This window comes from Varanus komodoensis, unplaced genomic scaffold (assembly GCF_004798865.1).
Source record: "Varanus komodoensis strain SLA01 unplaced genomic scaffold, ASM479886v1 scaffold48, whole genome shotgun sequence".
NCBI lineage: Eukaryota > Metazoa > Chordata > Lepidosauria > Squamata > Varanidae > Varanus > Varanus komodoensis.
The window spans coordinates 2,191,815-2,213,067 of NW_025336059.1; the positions used below are offsets into that span (position 1 = coordinate 2,191,815).

At 47.1% G+C, this 21,253-nt stretch overlaps 1 protein-coding gene across 1 annotated transcript in view; it reads right to left on the reverse strand.

The window, feature by feature from the left end:
* The window catches only part of RERE (arginine-glutamic acid dipeptide repeats), a 307,198-nt gene that overhangs the window by 181,928 nt on the left and 104,017 nt on the right, over positions 1 to 21,253 (reverse strand). Inside the window, 1 exon segment of the mRNA XM_044445541.1 lies at positions 19,669 to 20,139. Within this exon segment, the coding sequence (XP_044301476.1) occupies positions 19,669 to 19,993 (325 nt within the window). The 5' untranslated portion in view covers positions 19,994 to 20,139.

The following is a 21,253-nucleotide window of genomic DNA, read 5'->3' on the forward strand; positions in this document are numbered from 1 at the left end:
ACAGTGCAGAAGGCTGAGGGGAAAGAGCAAGGGGAGCAGGGTCAACGGAGTCAAGGAGGCTACGTGGGGCAGCACTGAGGGCCCCGGAACAGACCAGGCTGTGCGCAAGGAAAACAGCTTCAGAGCCCAGGGAGCCACTGATTAGGGAAAAACCAGGAGTCCAGAAAGGCCAGGAGCGGGCCAAATTTCAAGTGCTGGCTTGAACAGAATAGGCCCATCCCTCAAGGCCATCTTCCCACCCCGTGCAGCCCCACATGTGAGCAAAGCTTTACATACTGCAACCTGGAGCCCTTCCACTAGCCTGGTAGCTCCTCGCGCCTCGTGTCTGTAGGGGATCTCAGCTGCTGGGTGACAAGGGCTTTGCCGGGGCACCTCAAACCCAGCGGGTGCTGGTGACAGGCCTTTTCAGGGGAGGGGGATTTGAAACAACAGGCTCCCAAGCAACCCTTCAAAGAAGGCAAGGGAGAGAGACAATGAAAAGGAACCTCCGAGGGGAGGGGAGGGGATCTATTCTTTTCAGGGAGGGGAGGAGGGGGAGAGAGGAAATCACCAGACAGACAGGTAAAGAGGTGTAAATTTACCTCTCCTCCCTCCCCTGCCACCACCCACACAGCTGACAACAAACAAATTGCTAGTCTGATCTTTTAGTGTCGTTTCCTGCCAAGCAGATTTCAAGCAAGGCTGTTGGCTCCTTGTCAAGAAAACAATGCACCAAGGCACCAGCTCCTGCTCCAAAAGACTCCACCAATTTGTTGCCTTCGCTTGAAAGACACAGGACTGATGCCTGCAAGGCGGTTCTTATTTCACAAAATGATTTTATTATAAACTGGTCTCATAGAGAATCCATTTTCCTTTCAGGGGTTTGCTGCTGCTGCTGCTGCTGCTGTTTAATGGACTGTCAGTATAATTTAGATTTCATCAATTTAAACTCATTCAAGCCTGGCTCCTGATTGTACAGTAAATGGAACATATTTCTATTCAACAAAATTAATGACAGTTAATTGTAGTCTGGAGCTCCTCATTTTATGAAAGCAACAGTTCTCTGGTTCCAGCATCAAGCTACATGATTTCCCACTCCAATTATTTTTCTTCTACCCCACCACCATGCCAGCGATGCACGCTATTTTATAAGGCTCCCTCCGCAAGACTAATGTACTTTTTGATCTAGTATATTGTTTCCAGTTCTGACAGATATGCCCGATTTTCATGCAAACTGCTGACAGCTGAAAGGCACAAGGAGAAGGAAAACGGAGCAGGCTAAGAGCACCTGGCTCCCAATTCTCATAGCAGTGCTAATTTTTTTTTCCTGAAGAGCCAAGAGAAACATCTTAAAGGTCCTAAGACCTCACTAAAAGCTGCTGTGCTGCCACCTTCAATGTGCTTTCCCCCCTAACTCCCCCAGCAGCCAACAGCAGCATTTTTCTAGAGAACGATAAACTTTCCAACTGTTAGGGCGAGCGTCAGTAAACCAAAACGAGGCAGTCACTTCAGGCAGCAAAATGCTGGGAGGCGGCAGCAAGGTGCTGGAGGAGGCTGTGTGCTCCCTGCCCCACCTGACCTAGCCTGCTGCCCTCAGAGGCAGCAGAGGATGCTGACCAACGGCCAGCATTCAAGCAAGACTGCATGGCCCTCTCAACTTGGTTCCTACATGGAACGGGAGACGGTGCCACCTTGCCCTTTGCTTCAGACAGCGACGTATCCTGGGACAGCCCAGGATTAGTAACTTCTATTAGCAATTGACGGTCTTAATGCAAAGCCATCCTCAAGCCTCAAACGAGGCTCTGCACTAACACAGGAGAGCAAGTGAGAAGGGGTCTCCCAGGCCATCTAGTCTGACCCCCAGCTCCAGCTGGCTCTACGCATGACATGCCTACCACGTGCATGTCCAAAAAGGCATTCGGACAGTCCGCTGAACGGGATGGCGCAACTGAGTGTCCTGAACTAGCAGGGGGTCGGACCCGACAGCCTTCTAGATCCTTCCAGCTCTACTATTCTATGATTCTGTTATTACATTACATTTCTGTACTGCCTGTAGCTGAAGTCCCTGAGTGGGTCACAACATTTTAAGTCCTCCATCCAGATTTCAAATAGGCCCAACCCTGCTTAGCTTCCAAGATTAGGCAGGATCAGGCACTTCAGGCTATACGGAAGCTTTAGAGACCACCAATTAAGATCACTAAGACCCCTAAGACTAACTAGGGTTTGGCTGAATAAGTAGGGCAGTAAGCATGTCCTTGGGCTAATAGATTTATGCATTTATGATTGATTTTGATAGGTTATTGCCAGGGCTACACTTATCATACAAGCCCAGAGGTTGCTAAGAATACAGGCAGAAAGGTATAATGCAAGGCCAATTGAAACTTACAGGTTTCCCAGAATTAGGCTTGAAGGTATACATATAATGGGCTCATAAAGGTTCTGACCTGCTCGTAGAGTTCAGAAGGTGTGGGTCCCTTACAAAGCTCTCCAGCCCTCTGCACTAGTGATAGCCTTACACATGAAAAGGGGGCATGGCTTCACCCACTCCAGCCTCCTAGATCCCCCACACCAGTTCACATGTCAAAGAAAGGAAGAACCAACACACTTTCAAAAAACATTGAAATTTAAATGTTAATACTATTGAATTTTATTTGGCCAGGGAGGCTTATTTTATTCTAATGTATATATTTTAATTGTTATTGTCTTAATTTATTGTGTATTTTATTCTATGCTGTGAGCCGCCCCGAGGCTTCGGCAAGGGGCGGCATAGAAATGTTTTAATTAATAAATAAAATAAAATAAAAAATGTGCAGGCTGTGCTTGTAATTCCCTCCACGCAGATTCCTTCTGTTGCGAACACCGACAACCACCTCACCTCGTGTGCCGTCTGCTCTCGGTGTTCCTTCCTTTAGCCTACCTGCCTACCTACCTACCTCTGCAAGCCCTATAGGACTTTTCAGTTTTATAGAGCCGGTGGCATTAAATTAATGGTACCTCTCAGCTTTGTTTCTTCAACAGCCCACGAAGCAGGCCGGCACACTTTAAAACAGAGGAAAGAGAAGAACATTGTGCTTGGATCATAAACATCTCCAGACCCACAGTGTATATCCAAGAAGAATGGTGAGGAGATAAGAAACTATCAAGGCGCATCAAACCAAACACAGGTACTTGCCGCCACATTAGTCACGAGGCCCAATTCCCTCTCCGTAGCCATCTGAAATCTTGGGTGGAGAAAGAGCTCGGCATCGTTCTGTTGTCGACACAAATGCGCCCACTGTTCCTCCAAAAGCCCACCAGGCCACAGACAGAGCCATCCACCGCAAACGAGCCCCTCCCTCGCGCTCCCTCTTGTCTGGCAATTTGCTATCCATCCACCCAGCATTTTTATAATCAAGCCTCGCAACCTTTCAACAAGGTATTTTGTGCCTAAAAGGCTTAAGTGCTACTTTGCTTTCTAAATTAAGAGACAAGGAGATTTTGCTATTGTTTAAACCACAAATGGATCCTGACACTTTTCTCTACAGGAAAGGCTGTAAGAGGCTTCCCACAAAATTAGTGCACCTGCTCAAAATGCCAATCAGAAGGCAGAAGCCTTTCTTTTCCAAGCTGCCCCTTTTGTCATGGGTTTTCAGAAAAAGAAGAAATCATGAGATCCAAGGGACATCTGTCTCGACAACAACATGCCACTTCAGGGAGCAAAGCACTCATACGGCTTGACTCTTATGGGCAGAGCTACAGCAACAAATGAAACCCTAAACAAGAGGTAAACTGGGTAAGAACCACCTCTGCCCATGGTAGCCATTCACAGGCTCTGTATTGACACACAGAATTGAGGTATCAAGTGAGAAATACATCCACTCCGTAATTAACAGCTCAAAGCATCCATCCATAGTAGAGGCTGCTAAATGTGTCACTGCATTTTACTGCCGTGGCTCATGCGGAGCGGCCTTATATGGAATTAGACCACCGGTCTGTCCACAGAGGTTCCTCAGGTTCTCAGATAGGCGTCTGCTTTAGTTTGTACCTGAAGGTGCCCAGGCCTGACCCCACGTCTTCATGTGCCCTGCTGTTGAGCTACCATGGCACCCTGGGTTAAAGTCTGGGCCTTAGGGCTAAAATCCAGGTCCTGACGCCCAAAGGGGCCCAGATAACCACCCAGACAGCAGCAAGTGCAGAAGTAAACACTACTCCGTTCTTGCAGTCAGGACAGTGCCGTGAAGAAAGTGAACTTAAAATACAAGCCCACACACAAGCAGAGTTGGTTTTTTTGCAAATCAGGGTCAGCAACCACTTTGGTGGTTGCTCTAACTTATCTGGGATATAGAATCCATTTTAAATAATGGAATGAAAGCTGGAAGGGTGGGCGGAGAAGAGAAAAGTTAAGTGCTGCTTCACAACTGAAGCCGTACTTGTGGCTAGCTAAGGGGCTGCCTCACAAGACCAGGAAGCCCAGGGTCAAAAATGACCAAGGCTGCATCACTGCATGGACAGTGCCTTTATTTCTCCACAGTGTCATGCCCAATGTAGAGAGCATTCCAAATAAATCCAGAGAGCTATGAAGTGATTTCAAAAGAGGCGGAGGAAGCTTCAGAGCTATTTACTGGGACCTCACAGGCAAAAGGACTTCCGTTCCAACAGCATCACTTTTCATGGAGCACCCAAAAAGGTTGAGGGCAAGCAAAAGAGAATTTTCAGACTGTACTGCCTGCATCTTCCAGGTCAAGAGAGCGCTGGATCCAGCATTGCCCGCAGCTACTGGAAGTGATAAATAAAGCCAAGGTCAGAGATTCAAAATCAGTCTCCTAAAATTCTGACACTTAACTGGCTGTATTCCACCTCCTCATTGCAAACTCCATTTCCCACAACATGAATGGGAAATATATAAAGACACAACATAAAAACGCTATGCAGGGTATTCTAAATCAGCATTATCAACCGTCTGCCGGTACACAGCCCTATTATGTTTGTCGTCTTTTCCCTTCCCTGGGATTTTGCTTGCTTTATTTAATGAAAAATATATGTGCAGATAGCTAGAAAGTTAAAAGAGCTGGATTTAAGGATCAACCTCCATTTATCAGTCCTTAAGAGAGGCACCATCTGTCATCCATTAACAGCTGCTCCATATTTTAAAAGCCAGAACAACGCCTGCCACGTTAGGCCTGTGCTGGGGGGGGGGGGTGCGTGCGCACTAGCAGCAGGAAGGGAAAGCATAGATTTTCGCCTTGTAGCACTCTTTTTTTGATTCTAGTAACAGACCGAGCCCAAGCATGGCTGCTTTGCTTTCTTGATTAAAAACCGGAGTCCGTGTGGGTGGCTTTCATGTGTGAGAAGCACAAGATCACAGGCTCCCGTTATCCTTTCAGGCACAGATTGGACTGTGGGTGCTCAGCACTTCACATATTCACGCAACTCACTCGCAGCATTTTGTCCACGGGCGTAAAATGTAGCCCAGAAGCAGAGCAGATGGCTTCTTGCGCATGGACACATGCAGGGCACATCCCATCCCCTCAAGCTGCCGCTGTGCAGCAGGCCCTTGCCCCAAGGCAGGAGTATGTAATCGCTTCAGATGTTAGGGCACCTAGGGAAAGATGCGGGTCAGTGACAGAACACCAGCTTCCCATGCAGAAGTTTGCCAGCGTCTCCGCGCAGGGCAGGGGAACACCACGCCATGAAATCCTTATGCGACACCAACACTTAGGGCAGGCTGAGGTAGGGGCTTCTTTTAAAAATAAAAATCCAAGGGACACATTCCAAATGATGGGAATTGTCTCAGGAGCGGCATCTCACCCATGAGCAGGGCCCAAAGCAAAGTAGGTGGAGCAAAGGTGTGATTCTTAAAAAGGTTAAACCTACTCTGATGTAAGCCACAAATGTGCTACAGGTCTGCTCAGAAGCAAGCAGTATAATTCATGCCCACAGCTCTTCTGAGTAGCATCTGAAATGCCAAGCCTCCACATTTCTACTCACAAGTACAGCAAGTTTCTGCAGGACAAGCCTCAGAGGTAAGGAGAAATGAACTCCTCAGCTTCCTTCCAACATCCAGAAGTAAGCAAAATGCTCATCTCTGATCAGCAGATCAAAGGGAAGAGCTTTTCCTTGCGGAGTGATGACAAAACGAAGCATTTCCAGTGCTCATTAGGAAAAAGCTCTTCTCTCTGAGCAACTGGTTAACTGGAGATAAGAGCTTTTCCTTTCTGCAAAGAGGCCTGGGGGAGAAGCTGGTGGGCAGACTGGAGAAACCCCACGGACCGAGGCTTCCCAGGCCTGGTATAAATACTATGGCGCTACAATAGACTGACTCAGAATGCATTTAACAAAGCCTATTTTGTAGAAACGGAAGCATTCCAGTATTCTGAAACTGGGCTCTCTCAGAAGCCCATTGTTACATATTTCATACATACGGTGCTTTCTATATGATGTACCTTTGTATGCTGGTTTGAGATAAAACCATTGTAAAAGTGATTTAGGTCTTAATGTGGGGGTACTGACTCACATGGGTCAGCGGTTCATAAGATCAGGGAGTCCGCCATGGTTTATTCAAGTCACGGGGGCTGTGGCAGACCTGGACAGCCGTTCCAAATGTTCGCCACGCAGGTGTGCCTTCCCATCTTGCATTAGCCATAAGACATAAGAAACTAGAAACTAACTGTGAGGCCCACTGCCTTCCTCCATCACTGACTCAGCTGAGGTAACATCAAGGAATATGATGAACAACTGAGAGGGAAGAGTGAGTCACTGCGTAGCGATAACCCTGCCAGCCTTCAGACAAAGGGCTGCTCGGCAAACGGGAAGGCACAGGCTCTAAGCAAGGGAGGGGGACCTCCTTCAGTTCAAGGGCCAAATTCCATTCCAGAGAAGCTCTCCAGGGGCCACAATCCAGTGGCCAAAAGAGCCAAAGGCAGACAGGGTGATGCCGAGGCAAAGAGGGCGGGACAAAAACACAAAAGGCTCCAGCATAGTATAGCTCGTACTGCCAATAGTCCCAGCCCTGCCTTAGGAGAAGCGTCTCAGCGTTTTAGCATGGGAAAAGGCTGCACAAAGTCAGGATCCCTCCACGTGGGCACTGGCTGGGGAAAGGATGAGGCTCCAGGGGAAGGGGTCATGGCACTCTGGAGACTGCTGGCGACCTGGAATGGGAACCCCAGAGGGTGAGGTCTGGCCCCCAGGCTTGAGGTATCCCACCCCTGGACCAGAGACAGCAAGGTCTCTGTGCTGCTGGGGGCTCAGGAAGGAAAAGAATTGTGGGGCAAGGAGCTAGGGATGGAATTCATATATCGATTTAAGATGAAAAGCAAAATCTTTGTCAGCAGGTTCCTTGCGCCTTTATTTTTTTTCTAGTGCAGTGAATTCTCTCTCTCTCTCTAATTCTGGCACATTTGCCTCTCTCAGCTGGTGAAGCTGTCAGAACAAATAGAAGGCAATATCTGGAAGCAAGACAAACACATGGGTCAATGTCAAACACAAGCCAATCACTCTCAGGGCGAGAGCCAAATGCCTGCATTTCAATTTCACTCATGTCCTCCAACTCAAATACCATTAGACTGCTTAAAAAATAAAACACATACACACACAAATGTATTTCCTTCGCTTGCTTTTTTGAGAGGGTTTCAAAAGAGACACTCTTATTTAAAAAAAAGATCTAAGAGCAGGTTTGGGATTAAACAACTGTTTCAGCCATTTCCTTGGCGGGTACCAAGGAAAAGCATCAATGTATAATTATTATAAAGGGAACATTTAACAATTAATTGAGCCAGCAGAAGCTAAACCTCCGGAGCTTCAGAGTTCAAATGCTTGCTTGCTAAGCAAAAGGGCAGAGGATTGCAACTTAACCATAGGAGATCTCAGCCCAATTAGGCTCTGGGTAAATAAAATAAAATGGAAAAAAAATCTGGCTCCACTTTGCCTGGATGTAAATGTGCTGGAGAGACATGAAAAATCAGAAACAAAGGACGGACCAAATGGCTTCTGTTTCTTTGCTGTGATCAAGGGCTAATCCAACAGCTCCAAAACTGTGGCACAAATAGAGAGGCTGTTTCACTGTCCGTCAAAAAAGGCTTGTAGAGAGATGAGGATGACAAAACTGGAACCACCAACTGCCATTTTGCAGGACAAGTAAGTATAAGCAGGAATATGCAGTAGCAGCTCCTGCCATAGAAGGAAGTGGGGACCAGGACATCATCATCATCATCATCATCGTCATTTCTATGCCGCCCCTTGCCGAAGCCTCGGGGCGGCTTACAAGACATGAGCTGAGGCCCACACGTTTCTTCTGTTTTTCTGGTGCCTGAGTTTTGCAAATGCTTGCCAACCCCCGGTACGATCTCCATGTCAAGGATTTCATAAGGCCAGGGTGTTTTTAAGTATATTTTAAGTATATATCCACATACACACTACAGCTTTCTAAGTATATACACATACATGGAAATCAACCACACTGAAGCTAATGGGTACACTCAGTTAGGACTGAGCTGATAAACCAGTTTCACCAGCTGGCGAAAAGGAGAGAGAAGCTAGCACAGCAACAGACCACAGGACCTGTTCGATGTCTCGTCTTGACAAACACCACTCACCCGCTTGGTGTCAAGACCAACTCAGCTCCAGGATGAATGAAAGGAAAAAGGGTTGTCCCATAAACACATACAGCTGCAGATCTAAGAAGAACCACTCACATGCCTATGTGCCGGTACAAAGGTTAATGAAACCTTCCGTGAGCGATTGACTTGTTCTGATCCTTTGGCAAAACTGGTTTTCAATGGTAACTCCTTAATCCCAGGGAACCTTGGAAAGTATAATTGTATGAGGGGGGTAATGATTTTGAATCACAGCATTCTTGGCACTACCTATAATTCCCTGGATTCTGCAAAGGGAAGCCACAAGTCTCAGTTCTCACAATCTGCAGTATGGAGGAATAAAGCTACTGGCAGTCGGTGTAAGGTTAATGCACAAGTAGTGCCCTAAACAGTTGAAAATGCTGCACAAACATAAGAATCGCTGCTGCACAATTCCACTGTGCCACTAATACCAAATTCATTTTGCAATTGCGCAGTCAAAACAATACCACTCATACTTAAGTGAAAAGTATCAGCAGAGCTTTGGAGAATCCCAGCTTTGCAGAAGTGCAAAAATCTATATGCAGCGAAAAACCTTAAAGGAACCACAAAAACCCCCAAACCTAGGCCAATGAGGATTAAGCATGCTCAGTTAGCATGGGAGTGGAAGGGAGTATGCTGGGAAAGGGCATGGCCAGCTGACTGAAACTACGAACCGCAGGGACTCTGCTCAGTTCAACATTCAGTTCTACTGTGTTAGTATAACACTCTTGTTCTCGAACACTTCACATAGGGATTTCTAAGGCCTCCCAAGAAACAGAAACTCGGAAATAACAATCTAAAGGATCTCTGCAGTGGCATCACCCACGTCCTTAAAAGAGAAATGCCCACATGCACGCGCGCACACACTTTCTCTGCTCCAAGCGCTTTACTCAAAATGTCTTTGCAGTACAAAGGGTCTCCAGAGAACACAGACACAATTACAGCATCTTGCGGCTCCCGTCCCTGTGCAGCCCTGCGACAGCTCCGTGACAGCTCCTAAGTAGCTACTCTCCCTTTTCCAGAGCACAGTTATCAAGGTAACTAGGCCTGCCTCCCTGGAAGACAGGGGGTGTCAGGGAACAAGGTCTCACGGTGAGCTCCATTCTCAGAGCCTTCCAGTCCTATCCAAAGCACTCCTGCTTACAAGTCACTCCAGTGAAGGCAGTGAGAAACGGTGGAAGCTTTAACTGCCGATCCCCTGCTTGCAAGCTGAGAAACCTACAAGGGAAGAAGCAGAGGAGTGCCAGGACATGAAAAGAAAAGGATTTCCCCCTCTATCAAACCGAAGAACATTGATTAAAAGAGAGCATCAGCTTTCATAGAGGGAATAAGCATAAAACAAGTGTCTGAGTTCAAATATCTAGGAACAACATTCACTGTAGATGGCAAAATGGATGAAGAGATTAACATATGATGCAGGAAGGCAAACCAAGCACTGGGACAGCTGGCCCTACTCCTACAACATAAGTCAGTACCAATCTGTACAAAGAAACATTTCATACAAAGCATATTCATCCGCAGCCTATGCTTCCTGTGCTAAACATGGACACTTACAATCAAGCATAAATGAAAGTTAGTCACCATGGAAATTTATTGATTGATTAATTTTATACATACTTCCACTGAGGAAAGCTGCCTGAGTGACTGTAAGAGATAAAATCAGGAACGAGATCATAAGGGAAAGAACGGGAATAGAACCAATCCTAAACTATATACAAAGACAGCAAATAATGTGGTTTGGCTCAACTGGAGAGAATGCCATGGGATTCCATATTGTTCAAAGCATGCACAAGAAGAGGAGATGGTCAAAGAGTGCCAGGAAGACCCGGAAGATGGAGAGACAACATCAAAGACACACTACAACAGCATCACATAAAATGGCCAGAAGTCCAAGAGCCAGAACTTTGCATCTCCCTCAATACCCGGAGTGGTAGAAGAGGAAGTAAAGAAAGGAAGAGGAAAGATCAGCATTCACCTAAATACAACGCAGCTATACTTGCTCACCTCACATCCAAAGGCCAGAAAGGCCAAAGTATTAATGTGCTATTTGTTCACCTGCAATTTGCATATCTCACCCAAGAATGGAAGTTCCCTGGCAGTTTACAATATGAGCACCTATGCCCTCGACCCTGATGAGGCTGGCAAACCACCTCCTGCATCCTAAACCAAGAAGGAAGTGGCCACTCTTGAAGAAAATATTACTGCTTCTGTTTATAATTCATATGGAGTTATCCATGGTGCTTTGGGGGGAAAGGAGGATGGCTCTCTGAGGGGCTTATAATCTAAACAGGGAGAGTTTCAAGGAACAAGAGGAGGAAAACTGTAGCAGAAAATATGCACTGGCCATGGTGGCATGAGAGAGACCATCCTGGCTTTTCATTTATGAGCAAGAGGAAACTGTACTCAGGAACCAACCCGAAGGCAAAAGCTTAACATTACACTTTAACTCAATTTCCAAACAAGGCAGGAATCTGAAGGTAAGGTGGAAATTCAGTTCAGATAAAACAATGAGTTATTCCTTGCTGGCAACATCCCAGTTACTAAATCTGCTCCTACTTATGGAAGGAGCCAAGTGGGAGCTCAGTAGACAGTGTGATGAACAGTAAGCCAGAACTCTGCCTTAGAAGTTTTGGGAGAATGCAGTCATTTCATTTCTACACCTTCAGCTCTTGCAAGTCCCTTTACAGAATCAATCCATCTTGCATTTGGTGTTCCTCTTCATCTGCCTTTCATTTCCCTACCATGAATGTCTTCTCATGATGTGTCCGAAGTGTGATAGTTTCAGTTTTATCATTTTTGCTTCCAAGGAAATGTCCAGCTAAATTTGATCTAGGAACCACTTGCTCATCTTTCTGGTGGTCCAAGGTTTGCAAAGTTCTCCCTCTATTCACCGTTTCAAATCCACCAATTTCTTTCCTGACAGCTTTCTTTACTCCCATACAATGGGGTGGATCTTGGACTACAATAAAACATCCCTACACTTGATCTTTTCTAGTTCCTTCATTGCTGGCCCTCCTATCTTCAGTCATCTTCTAATTTCTTGGCTGCAGTCTCCCTTTGAATGGATGACTGAGCCAAGGTTCACAAAATCTTTCCCAATTTTGATCTCACTGTTGACAGTAAAGTTATGTAATTCTTGTGTAGTCATGATCTTTGTTTTCTTAATATTCAGCTGCAGTCCTTCTTTGGTACTTTCTTCTTTCCCTTTAATCAGGAGTCATTTCAATTCAATGCTGCTTTCTGCTAGTAAGATGGTACCGTCCACATATCTTAAACTGATGTAACTTACTGATGTACCTCTTGCCAGTTTTCACTCCTCCTCCTGATCCTAATCCAGCTTTGCTTATGCTTCGTGTACAGAAAGAACGAACAGAGTTAAAATGCACCCTTGTCTGATGCCTTTGCCATTAGGAAACCATTATACCCATATTCTGCTCTAACAGTAACTTCTTGCCCATGATACAGGTGACCCGTCAGGATGACAAAACACTGAGGCACAAGACTATCCTTAGCTTCTGGTGATCCACACAGTGAAAGGCTTTGCTGAAGGCTAAAAAGCAAGAAAAGATCGTCTGAAATGCTGCGGTGCACCACAGTAGCCACAGTATATTTGTAGTAACATCTTGAGTTCTTCTTCATTTTTGGAACCCACCCTGAATGTCAGGCATTTTTTCCTCCATATTAAGTAAAATGCTTTGTTGTGACACCTTGAGCATCACTTTGCTTGCATAGGAAATTAGTGCAATGGTCCTACAGTTGCTGCACTCCTTAGCATCTCCTTTCTTGAGGGACTGGAGCACATGCCTAATGTCTCCAAATCTTGAGCCAGTTTGGCTGATCTACTCTTGTTACTATTTGGACCAATTCAGTTACTGCAGCTTGGAATAATTCTCTTGGTAATTTTTAAAATGCTAAATATTTGTTACTTATATGGCACTTTAACAAGGCACTCTACAGAAACAAGGAAGGAAGGAAGCAAGCACGTACGCACGCACGCACAGAAAGACTCAAACTGGAAAGTGTTTCCCCAAATCCAGAAAAATGCTACTAAAAAAGCGATTTCCCCAGAAAAGGAAAGGCTGACAACATCAGAATGTAGATCACCCTCCTCACTCCCCACTTCTCTGGAGGGCTCCCTGGGGCCTGCTGCTCACACTACAGAAGCTCACGTGATCTTATTACTGCCTGCGATTCCTGCCCGCCCCCCTCCTACACACTCCCCAGAAGCAGCAGTAGCTACATTCAGAAATCACCTCCTTCCCAGCATGTAATAAGAAGGGTCGGGCGTCTTGTTTTGTGTAACATGATTGTCTTGGGCAGGAGCACCCATCAAAAGCCTGAACAAAGGCCCAAATTACAGCCTTTCTGGGCTCCATTATGGGGCCTCCACCCTTTCTCCCCAAGAAATAAGCACGAGAGAAAGAGAGAGAAAGTGCCTTACCCGCTAAGTGTACTCCCCCTTTCCCTTGGCAAACAATCCTTCAGTAAATGAGGAGTGCACCCAGCTAGCTACAAAGCACTTAACAGCTGGCACCTATGCAAACAAAAGAAATCCTGATAACCTTAAACACAGAACCTTCCACAGCAGGTAGCAGGCACCTTTTCTTCCCTGCACTGCTCGAGAGACGCCTAACTAGCACATGGGATTGGCTCCCAGTGGTGGGCCCTGCCCTAGACGAAAGGGGCGAGAGCTGAGGGGCTGCCCATTCATGTCACCCTAAGCGTGCGGGAAGGTCGAAGGATTCCAACAAGTCTGGAAATTCAGCCCCTCCTTCATTCACCTTATATCCAACTTGGATGCTTAAAGCCAGGGTGCCACCAACATTTCTGCTGGCAGTTGGCTGCAGGGAGAGAACCACGGGAATCTGGGTTTTCGGAGGCCTCCTCCAGGGAAGCCTTCCATCTATGGTTCGGATCCTACAATGCATTCACCACACATGCTTTCCTGGATCAAGACTGGAAAAACTTTTTATTACAGCAGTCTCTAGCATTCCGCATATCATAGACACATACTATTATATTCAGAGTCAATGGTTTGGGGCAGCAAAGAGCATCCTCAATGGGATTTTTACCTCCCCCATAAAGCACTTATTCCCATTTACAGCCCGCTTTTTTCTGCCAAGAAAACCAAGGTGACTTACATGATCTTGTTCCTCTCCATTTTAGCATCACAACAGCCCTGTGAAATAGCTTTGGCAGGTTAGAGAGGGGATGAAAGTTACCTAGTCAGCCTCATGAGCTCAGAATCTCCAAGACCCAGTCCAACCGTCTTACCCTACTGACTATAGCCTAACACATTAGGCTGAAACAGGAAGGGGAGAGTTTCAAATGCAGTCCTACAGCATGGTGGGCTGGGGAGGGCTCCCCATGGTGGGCTGGGGAGCTACCTTTCAGGAGGGACAAATCCAAGGCCCACATGGGCAGGTGGAAGGACTTTCACTGCTTTCCAGCTCCACCAACTCCGTGACATCCCACCATTACCTGCCCTCAGATGAAGCTGTCCACAGCTTTTCTGCATGAGTCTGAGCTTGCCTGCTTCCAATCATACCCATGTATTTTTAATTTATTGTTGTAAGCCGCCCCGAGGCTTCGGCGAATGGGGTGGCATAAAAATGTTTAAATAAATAAATAAATAAATAAATAAAGTAGGCATGCCTGGTGAGCCCGGGGGGGGGGAGGGGGCGGGAGAGAGCAAGCACTGGCAGAAAGCTCTTCCTCTAACCCTGAATGACGAGTTTTAAAAGATGTGAGAGAGAAGATGGTTTCCAGTTTTAACACGCAAAGGGAGGGGAGGGGGGGCGCTTCAGTTTGGGAACTGCCAGCAGGTAACCGAATAATCAAGGAAGAGACTTTAATAAAATCCAGTAGGAATAAGGAGCTCATCCCCATATTGTTTACTCAAAGCCAAAATTCATCCCTCCCCTCTCTGTTACCAGACCTTTCTTCCTGCTGCCCTGTTTGCAGTTCATATGGCTGCTGATGCCATTGTTGGAACAGATCCACACAAATCCTTCTAATCCTTGTATATCCCGTTAAATGGTTCTAGGCAGCTGGAGCAAAAATGGCAGTGCCCTCCTTTCCCGCTGCCAGAGGTGAGTGGCACTCAACGGGAGCCCATCGCTGCCCTCCTCCACATCCCTTCAGTCCACTTTCCTGCTCAGGCACTGGCAGCATGGGCGCCTGGATGCCACTCCAAGACGGGTGCCAAGGCGCCTTTCTAAGCAGAGCGGGCACTTTGCGTTTGGGAGAGAGAAGTGTAGGGGAAGGCCACGGGAAGGGACAGGGCACATTAGTGTTTCGGAAAGGCGACTACAGATGCCACTGAGGTAGATCCCAATGACTTCCTACTATAGGCTGGATCACTGGTGGTTCTTCCCTCCATCAAAATCTTTTCTTCGTTCATCGCTTCAGAAAGGGGAAAACACAGAAGCTAGAGTTGAGGGATCTACGTTGTCTCCCTGCCCCTCCGCAACCAACATGGCGAGTGGTACCAGGACTGACCACCCCAAAAGGCATGAAGCTGTCTAGGGTGGAACCCCGCCTCATGAGATGCAGAAGCACGCGGGGAAAAGTCACCCCTGATTCTCTGCTCACTCTCCCGTCACAACCACGCCACAAGAACTCCTCGGTGTCTGCATCACAACAGGGCTGCATTTCCACAATGGAATTACCACTTGGTGAAGATAAAGAACAAGTTCTATTAGAGGGTATGAAGAGAGAGGGGAATGGCTCGCCTTAGGCCTCCAGTGGCAGCCCCACATTTTGCCCCACTGAGAGATGCTCTGCCACTGGGCGGCAGAAAAAGGAGGGAGGGGCTAGGGGTCAGTGGCATAGCTACAGATGGCCCAGGATCAACAGGCAGATACGGGAGAGAGCCCTCTCTGCCTGAGGGAGAGTGTGCAGAGCAGAGCAGAGCCAGTCTGAGCAGACCGTTCTGGGATGGATGGATGGATGGATGGATGGATGGATAGATGGACAAACCCCCTACGATGCATGAAGCAGTGCTGTTGCTTCCTCACACCATTGCCCCGGCCCTTTCAGAAAAGCCCGTGCCAGCTGCCCCATGCCACTTAAGCAGGGCAGCAGAAAAACCCCACTTTCTTCCCTGACAGATGACTACAATGATACTTAATGAAGCCAACATGGACTGGGTAAAGGCTTGCCGGCTCTGTGTTCCTGGACAGAGATGCTCGGGGACCCAGCCCAGTCCATCCCACCGTGGCCTTGTCCTGTACAGGCGGAGTGGCAGCAGTGCTCTGCACCCAGCTTCCCATCCAGCACCCATGAAGTCTTGGTGGCTGTCTCATGGCAGACGCGCAACCGACTCTGGAAGTCACTGCCAGCGGCACTCCACCTGCACAAGCAATGGCCACAGCAGGCTTCTCCACACTCACCGCAGGCCTGGTCACACATGAGCCGCCAGTGCACTGCTAGAAAGTCTGGGCTATGCAGACCGACCTCGCGATCTTTTACACTCAACCAAGATAGACAGGTAGGTAGGTAGGCCCTGAATCATACTGAGATTGCACGCTGTAGCCAAGCTTCCACAGCTGTGATCTCTGAACTGGCCTACCTGTATTGTCCTGTATGGAGTTCATTCCCGTACACAGACAATGCTCCATATTATACTAAAATTTATTTGAAAGTCTTCAACTGCTTTCTCCCTCCCAACTCGACAAGATTTACTTAAGCTTCTTCTGTTCGCAGACTGAAGCAGAGCGTTCCCCAAGTTCTCAGGTGGTATCAGCAATAGCCAGCCGAATGCTGCTCAGCTTGCATGCCAGACAGATGGCTCTGATCTCCCCAAAGACCAGGAGCAAAAGCCTTTCCAGGGCATGAGTGCCTGCCACAGTCTCGAACACACTTAGCAGCACCAGGCCCTAGAGCAAAGCTTCCCTCATATGTGCCGCACATGGACAGGATGACTCCTCTTCCAGGAGGATTCCCTTGCGACACACTTTGAGGAAGCTTTCTCAAGAGCCTTGGAAACTCTAGTCGGTTATGGACATGAGGACGCTGCACTCAAGCAACTCTGAAGTTGAATTCTGAAGAACCAAGCACAGGAAGAACTGGCCAAGTGAACTGGTCGTCTCTTTAACAAGCACAAAAGCTTACCAGGAGTAGGAGGGGAAGGTGCAATGCACTATTTAACAGAAGCCACCTTCCATTCTGGATGGAATTACAAGCGACAGATGTCTAATGGCCTGTGGCAACACTATACTCCCAATTACGGTGGTCTCGTTCCACCTGAGGCAGTGATCCAAGCGACCTAAACACTGTACTATGTTTTTAATGCTTTACGAACGAGGAGCAACGTGGAGCAGACCCCGTATGTGGTTCCTCCGATGTATTTTTAATAGTAACGCACAGAGGATCGTACAGTGCCTCCTGACTCTCAGGTGCCTGCAGAACAGCTAAATTACTGGTTTTCACAGCTGAAGAAAACATACCTTTACATCCCCTGACAGTGCAAGAACTGAGGCCACCATGGTGTCTCCTACCCACTTCTCCCCTTCCCAAACTCCAGGTGATCAGGACTCGAGGCCTACCTCAAAGCAAGCACCAGAGAGCGGTGGACAGCACAGCTAGAGAACGAATAGGCAGGGAAAGCCACGGCTGCTTTGCCTCATGTTGCATCAGGACATTTAAAAATACATGGATCTCTTCCAGTTTGAACCTTAAAACCCTGGAATCTAGGAGTGCGACTTCCATGTGTGAATGGGCCAGCACACAGGCCCAACTGCACAGAAATCTCCATAGGAAGAGGGCAAGGTGCCATATACTAAGTCAGATCCTTGGGCCCACCTAACCCGGCACTGTCAACACTGACTGGCAGTGGCTCTCCAGGATTGCAGGCAGGATTCCTCCAAACCGTATCTGGAAATGCCAGCGATCATATCCGGAATGTTCTGTAGGCAAAGCTGGTGCCAGACCGCTGAGCTACAGTCTCTCCCCCTCAGGTCAGGATGTCCCTTCGAGCACAATCTCCATCAAAAAGATCAGTTCTCACATTCTGCTAACATTTATCAAGGGTACAAGAGCCTAAAATTAGGTATGACTGCACATTGGGGTTAATCAGGGAACGTTGTTCATATTAAACATGACTAAAATCAGTGAAGATGTTAACATAAGCTTGTAAACCACCACTAGTTAACTGAGGCAACTAAATTTTTTGCAAGCAGGGGAATATTAGGGTTTTCATTCTTAATTTGTAATTTTATATATTCTGCTTTTTAAAATCAACTTTAATACAAAATGGCCTAAATGAAAAAGAATAAAAAATTGAAGTGCCCAATTTCAAGCACAGGAAAAAAGGATATATACATACACACGTATATTTCTATAGCTATTTCAAATAACATCATACAGCAGCCAGCTACACAAATATCATGATCATTAAATATCAGCAAAATTTGGTCACCTCAGCCTAAACCTCCCTGAAATAGCCAAGTCTCAAGCAAACAACTAAGAACACAACGTTGGAGTCCTGCAAACTTCTACAAGGAGGAAGTTTCACAAAGCCGGTGCCACTAATAAGGCCCCACTTCTAATGGATGCCTGCAGAATCATTTAAGTGCAAAAATGGCAAATTATGGAGGAGCAGGGTGTCTAAAGGACTGCCGACATTTCAATGGGATTATAACTTTTCTGCACATATTTGCAATTCTGTACTGACTGCAAATTGGAAAAGAATTTGCCCTGAGGAGAAGGTACTCTTACAACCCACTCTGAAACCTTAACCATTATTGGGAGATCTACCTACTGCATCGGCACTTGCCCTAAGAGAAAGCTTTCCCTGTTGCCCCCTCAAAAAAAACCAGGCTGCCTCAAAATAAAGTTCTGTATTCCCAGTTTAAAAGCTTTGAGATTTGTCTGCATCTCCAGGCACACCCAGAGCTTTAAATATTCTAACAACACAACACATTAGAAAAATTGTTTCTGGTGATTTATGCCCATGGGTGTTTCCGCCCTCTTCTTTTGAAAAGCACATCAGTCTTCCTTTTCACAGCACTCCCATAGCATGCCAATGACTTCACAGTGAAGCGGACAACTGTGGCTGCACTTGCAAGCCTGCTCTTTTGATAAGAAAATCAGGAACAAAATACATGGATCTTGGTGAAAACAAAATCAAGTAGAGATGGAATTGGGGTAGCCTCTAGCTGAGTGAGGGGGGCATCTCAAGGCGGCAAATTTGGGCTACAATGATAGGGAACCAAACGGTCAGTTACTTGGTTCATAAGACTGTGGGTACAATGTAAGTTCATGCAAGCTGCCCTTGTACTTTATCCTATAAAAACACAACAATTTGGGATGAATAAACTGTGTAGAAAGCCATAAATGCTTGTGGATTCGGCACAAGAGTCCTGCCTTCACCTTCAAAACCTGCACAGCCCTGCCTCATCTCATGCCTCCACTGAAAGGTCCCCATATGCTGAGAGATCCCCACCTATGAACTTTCTTCATCCATTTCCAGCAACCCCCCGGAGGTCTCTCTGCCCCCGCCAAAGCCTCCTGCCATTCAGATCACCGCTCTCCATTCCCTGAGGTCCTTCATCAAAACATGCCTTTTCCAGGAAGCCTTTTTATCAGGGTGGACGAGCTGTGGCCCACCGGGTGTTTTGGCCTACAATTCCCATCAGTCCTAGCCTGAGGCAAAACATTGGGGCTGCAGAGCAAAGTATCTCGAGGGTCAAAAGCTGCCCAACCCTGCTTTAAAACCACCCTGCCGTCTGTGCACCCTACCGAAGGCTTAAGCAAAGAGTATCAGGCTCCTTCCTTATTAACCCTGCCTCCATTTCCTTAGTCTACCTCCTACCCATTTTTAAATAGCCTCTTGAGACGCCAACACACAGAGAGTGCCATGTGAAACGCAGCAACGTTCTAGTACATGAGGCTGAAACAGAGTAAGTAGAGATCAAAATTACTGCTGCGGCTAAGAAAACAATCAACGATTCACACCTATCACAATTTCCCCCACAGACCCTCCTCCAGAAAAGAAAAGAAAAGAAAAGAAAAGAAAAGAAAAGAAAAGAAAAGAAAAGACACACACACACACACACACCAACCCCAGCAACTGAGAACTTCAAGTCCCTCTTACCTCCAGGTCTGTAGATAACATCATCCTCGGTGATGAAAGAGGTGATTTCTCCATTGTCCGTCCTCTCATAGCGAGACTTCTTCTTGGGGGGCTTCTTCTTGTTCTTCTTCGTGGACTCCTCGGTGGTGGCACTGTTGTTGTCATTGTCCTCATCTTCACTGTGGTCGCTCTCTGCGTAGTTCTTGGCCCCACCTTCCAGCGTGCAGCTCCGACGAGGACGCGAGTTCTCGCTCTCTCTCACCTTCTCTCGCTTGTCCCGCTCCCGGTCCCGGTCCCTGTCCCGATCTTTCTCTTTCTCTTTGTCCTTTTCTTTGTCTGCTGTCATGATTCGCCAGGTGCCTTCTTCTGTCCTCTCACGGCTGGGCCTCCGTGAAAGGTAGACAGTGAGCCTGGGCTTCAGTCTTCTGAATTTCCCACTCAATTCCAGGAAAAATGTGGCCACTCCAACAACCCCAGCGTTTTAAAAGGGCTCTTTAAAAGAAGAGAAGAAAAGGAAGAAATATTAGCCACCAGGATCCCTTTGCAACTCTCTCAAGTTCTAGGATGGAGGGTACACATTTTAGAAATGATTTCAACAATACATACAATAAAGCAAGCCACACAAGCACCATGAGAATGTCCGAGGAACAGACCCTATGCTTTAAGTCATAGGGAGAAAAGACCTCTCCACAACCCTCTCAGAACTTACAGCCTCTGTGGACGGGAACAGTGCCCACTGACTGCATGTGACCGTGCGTTCCAGAATTTCATCAGCAAATCCTATCTTCATTCAACAGGCTGGGAACTGCTGAAATTTAGCACCTCCCCTCCAGAACTGGCAATGCTCAGTGAATTTTCTTCTCCCCTACCTCTTAGGCTGATTTTATTAACTTGTAAGCCATTTTTTTCAATCTGGGAACTTCCATGAGCACACTGGCAGGCCGGTATCAGAGGCAGTGTTGCTGTACACACCAGTTGCTGAGGAACTTAGGCAGGCAGAGGTCTTGCACCCGTCCTGCTCGAGCAATCCTGGGGGCAGCTGGCGTGCCACTGGATACAGATGGACCTTTCGTCTGATCCAGCCGGGCTGCTCTTATGTTCTTAAGTTTGCAGAAGGACAAAAAAATCTTAAGGGGGGACACCAAACACAGTCCACTGAGGACCGAACATGCTCACAGAAGTGCTGCTGCAGTGGGGGATAAATGGATCCAAGGGCAGAGAATGGAGTCCAGTATTCTGAAGGATGGTGTTACTGACCATCTGCAAACAAAAGCACCCTGTGCTGCAACATTTTATTGCAAATCCTACTACACATGTCTCCTGCCCGTGTTCCATCACAGACTTGAATGACCTAGAGACCAAACCTAGGGTGAAGCTACACAAATGAGAGGGTGATGTTCTGTTTTCAGGGGCTCCCAGACAGCGCACAGCAAAGGAAACATGGTGCATGATTGATTGTCTTGCCTCTGCCATTCTCAAAGCCTTGCTAAAGAGAGATTCCCCATTCACACACATGCCACGCAGCATGACAACACTGAATTCACAAGCACACAAATATTTAAGGGGAAGATCGCACTGATGACAAGAGCATACTCTGAAACGCAAC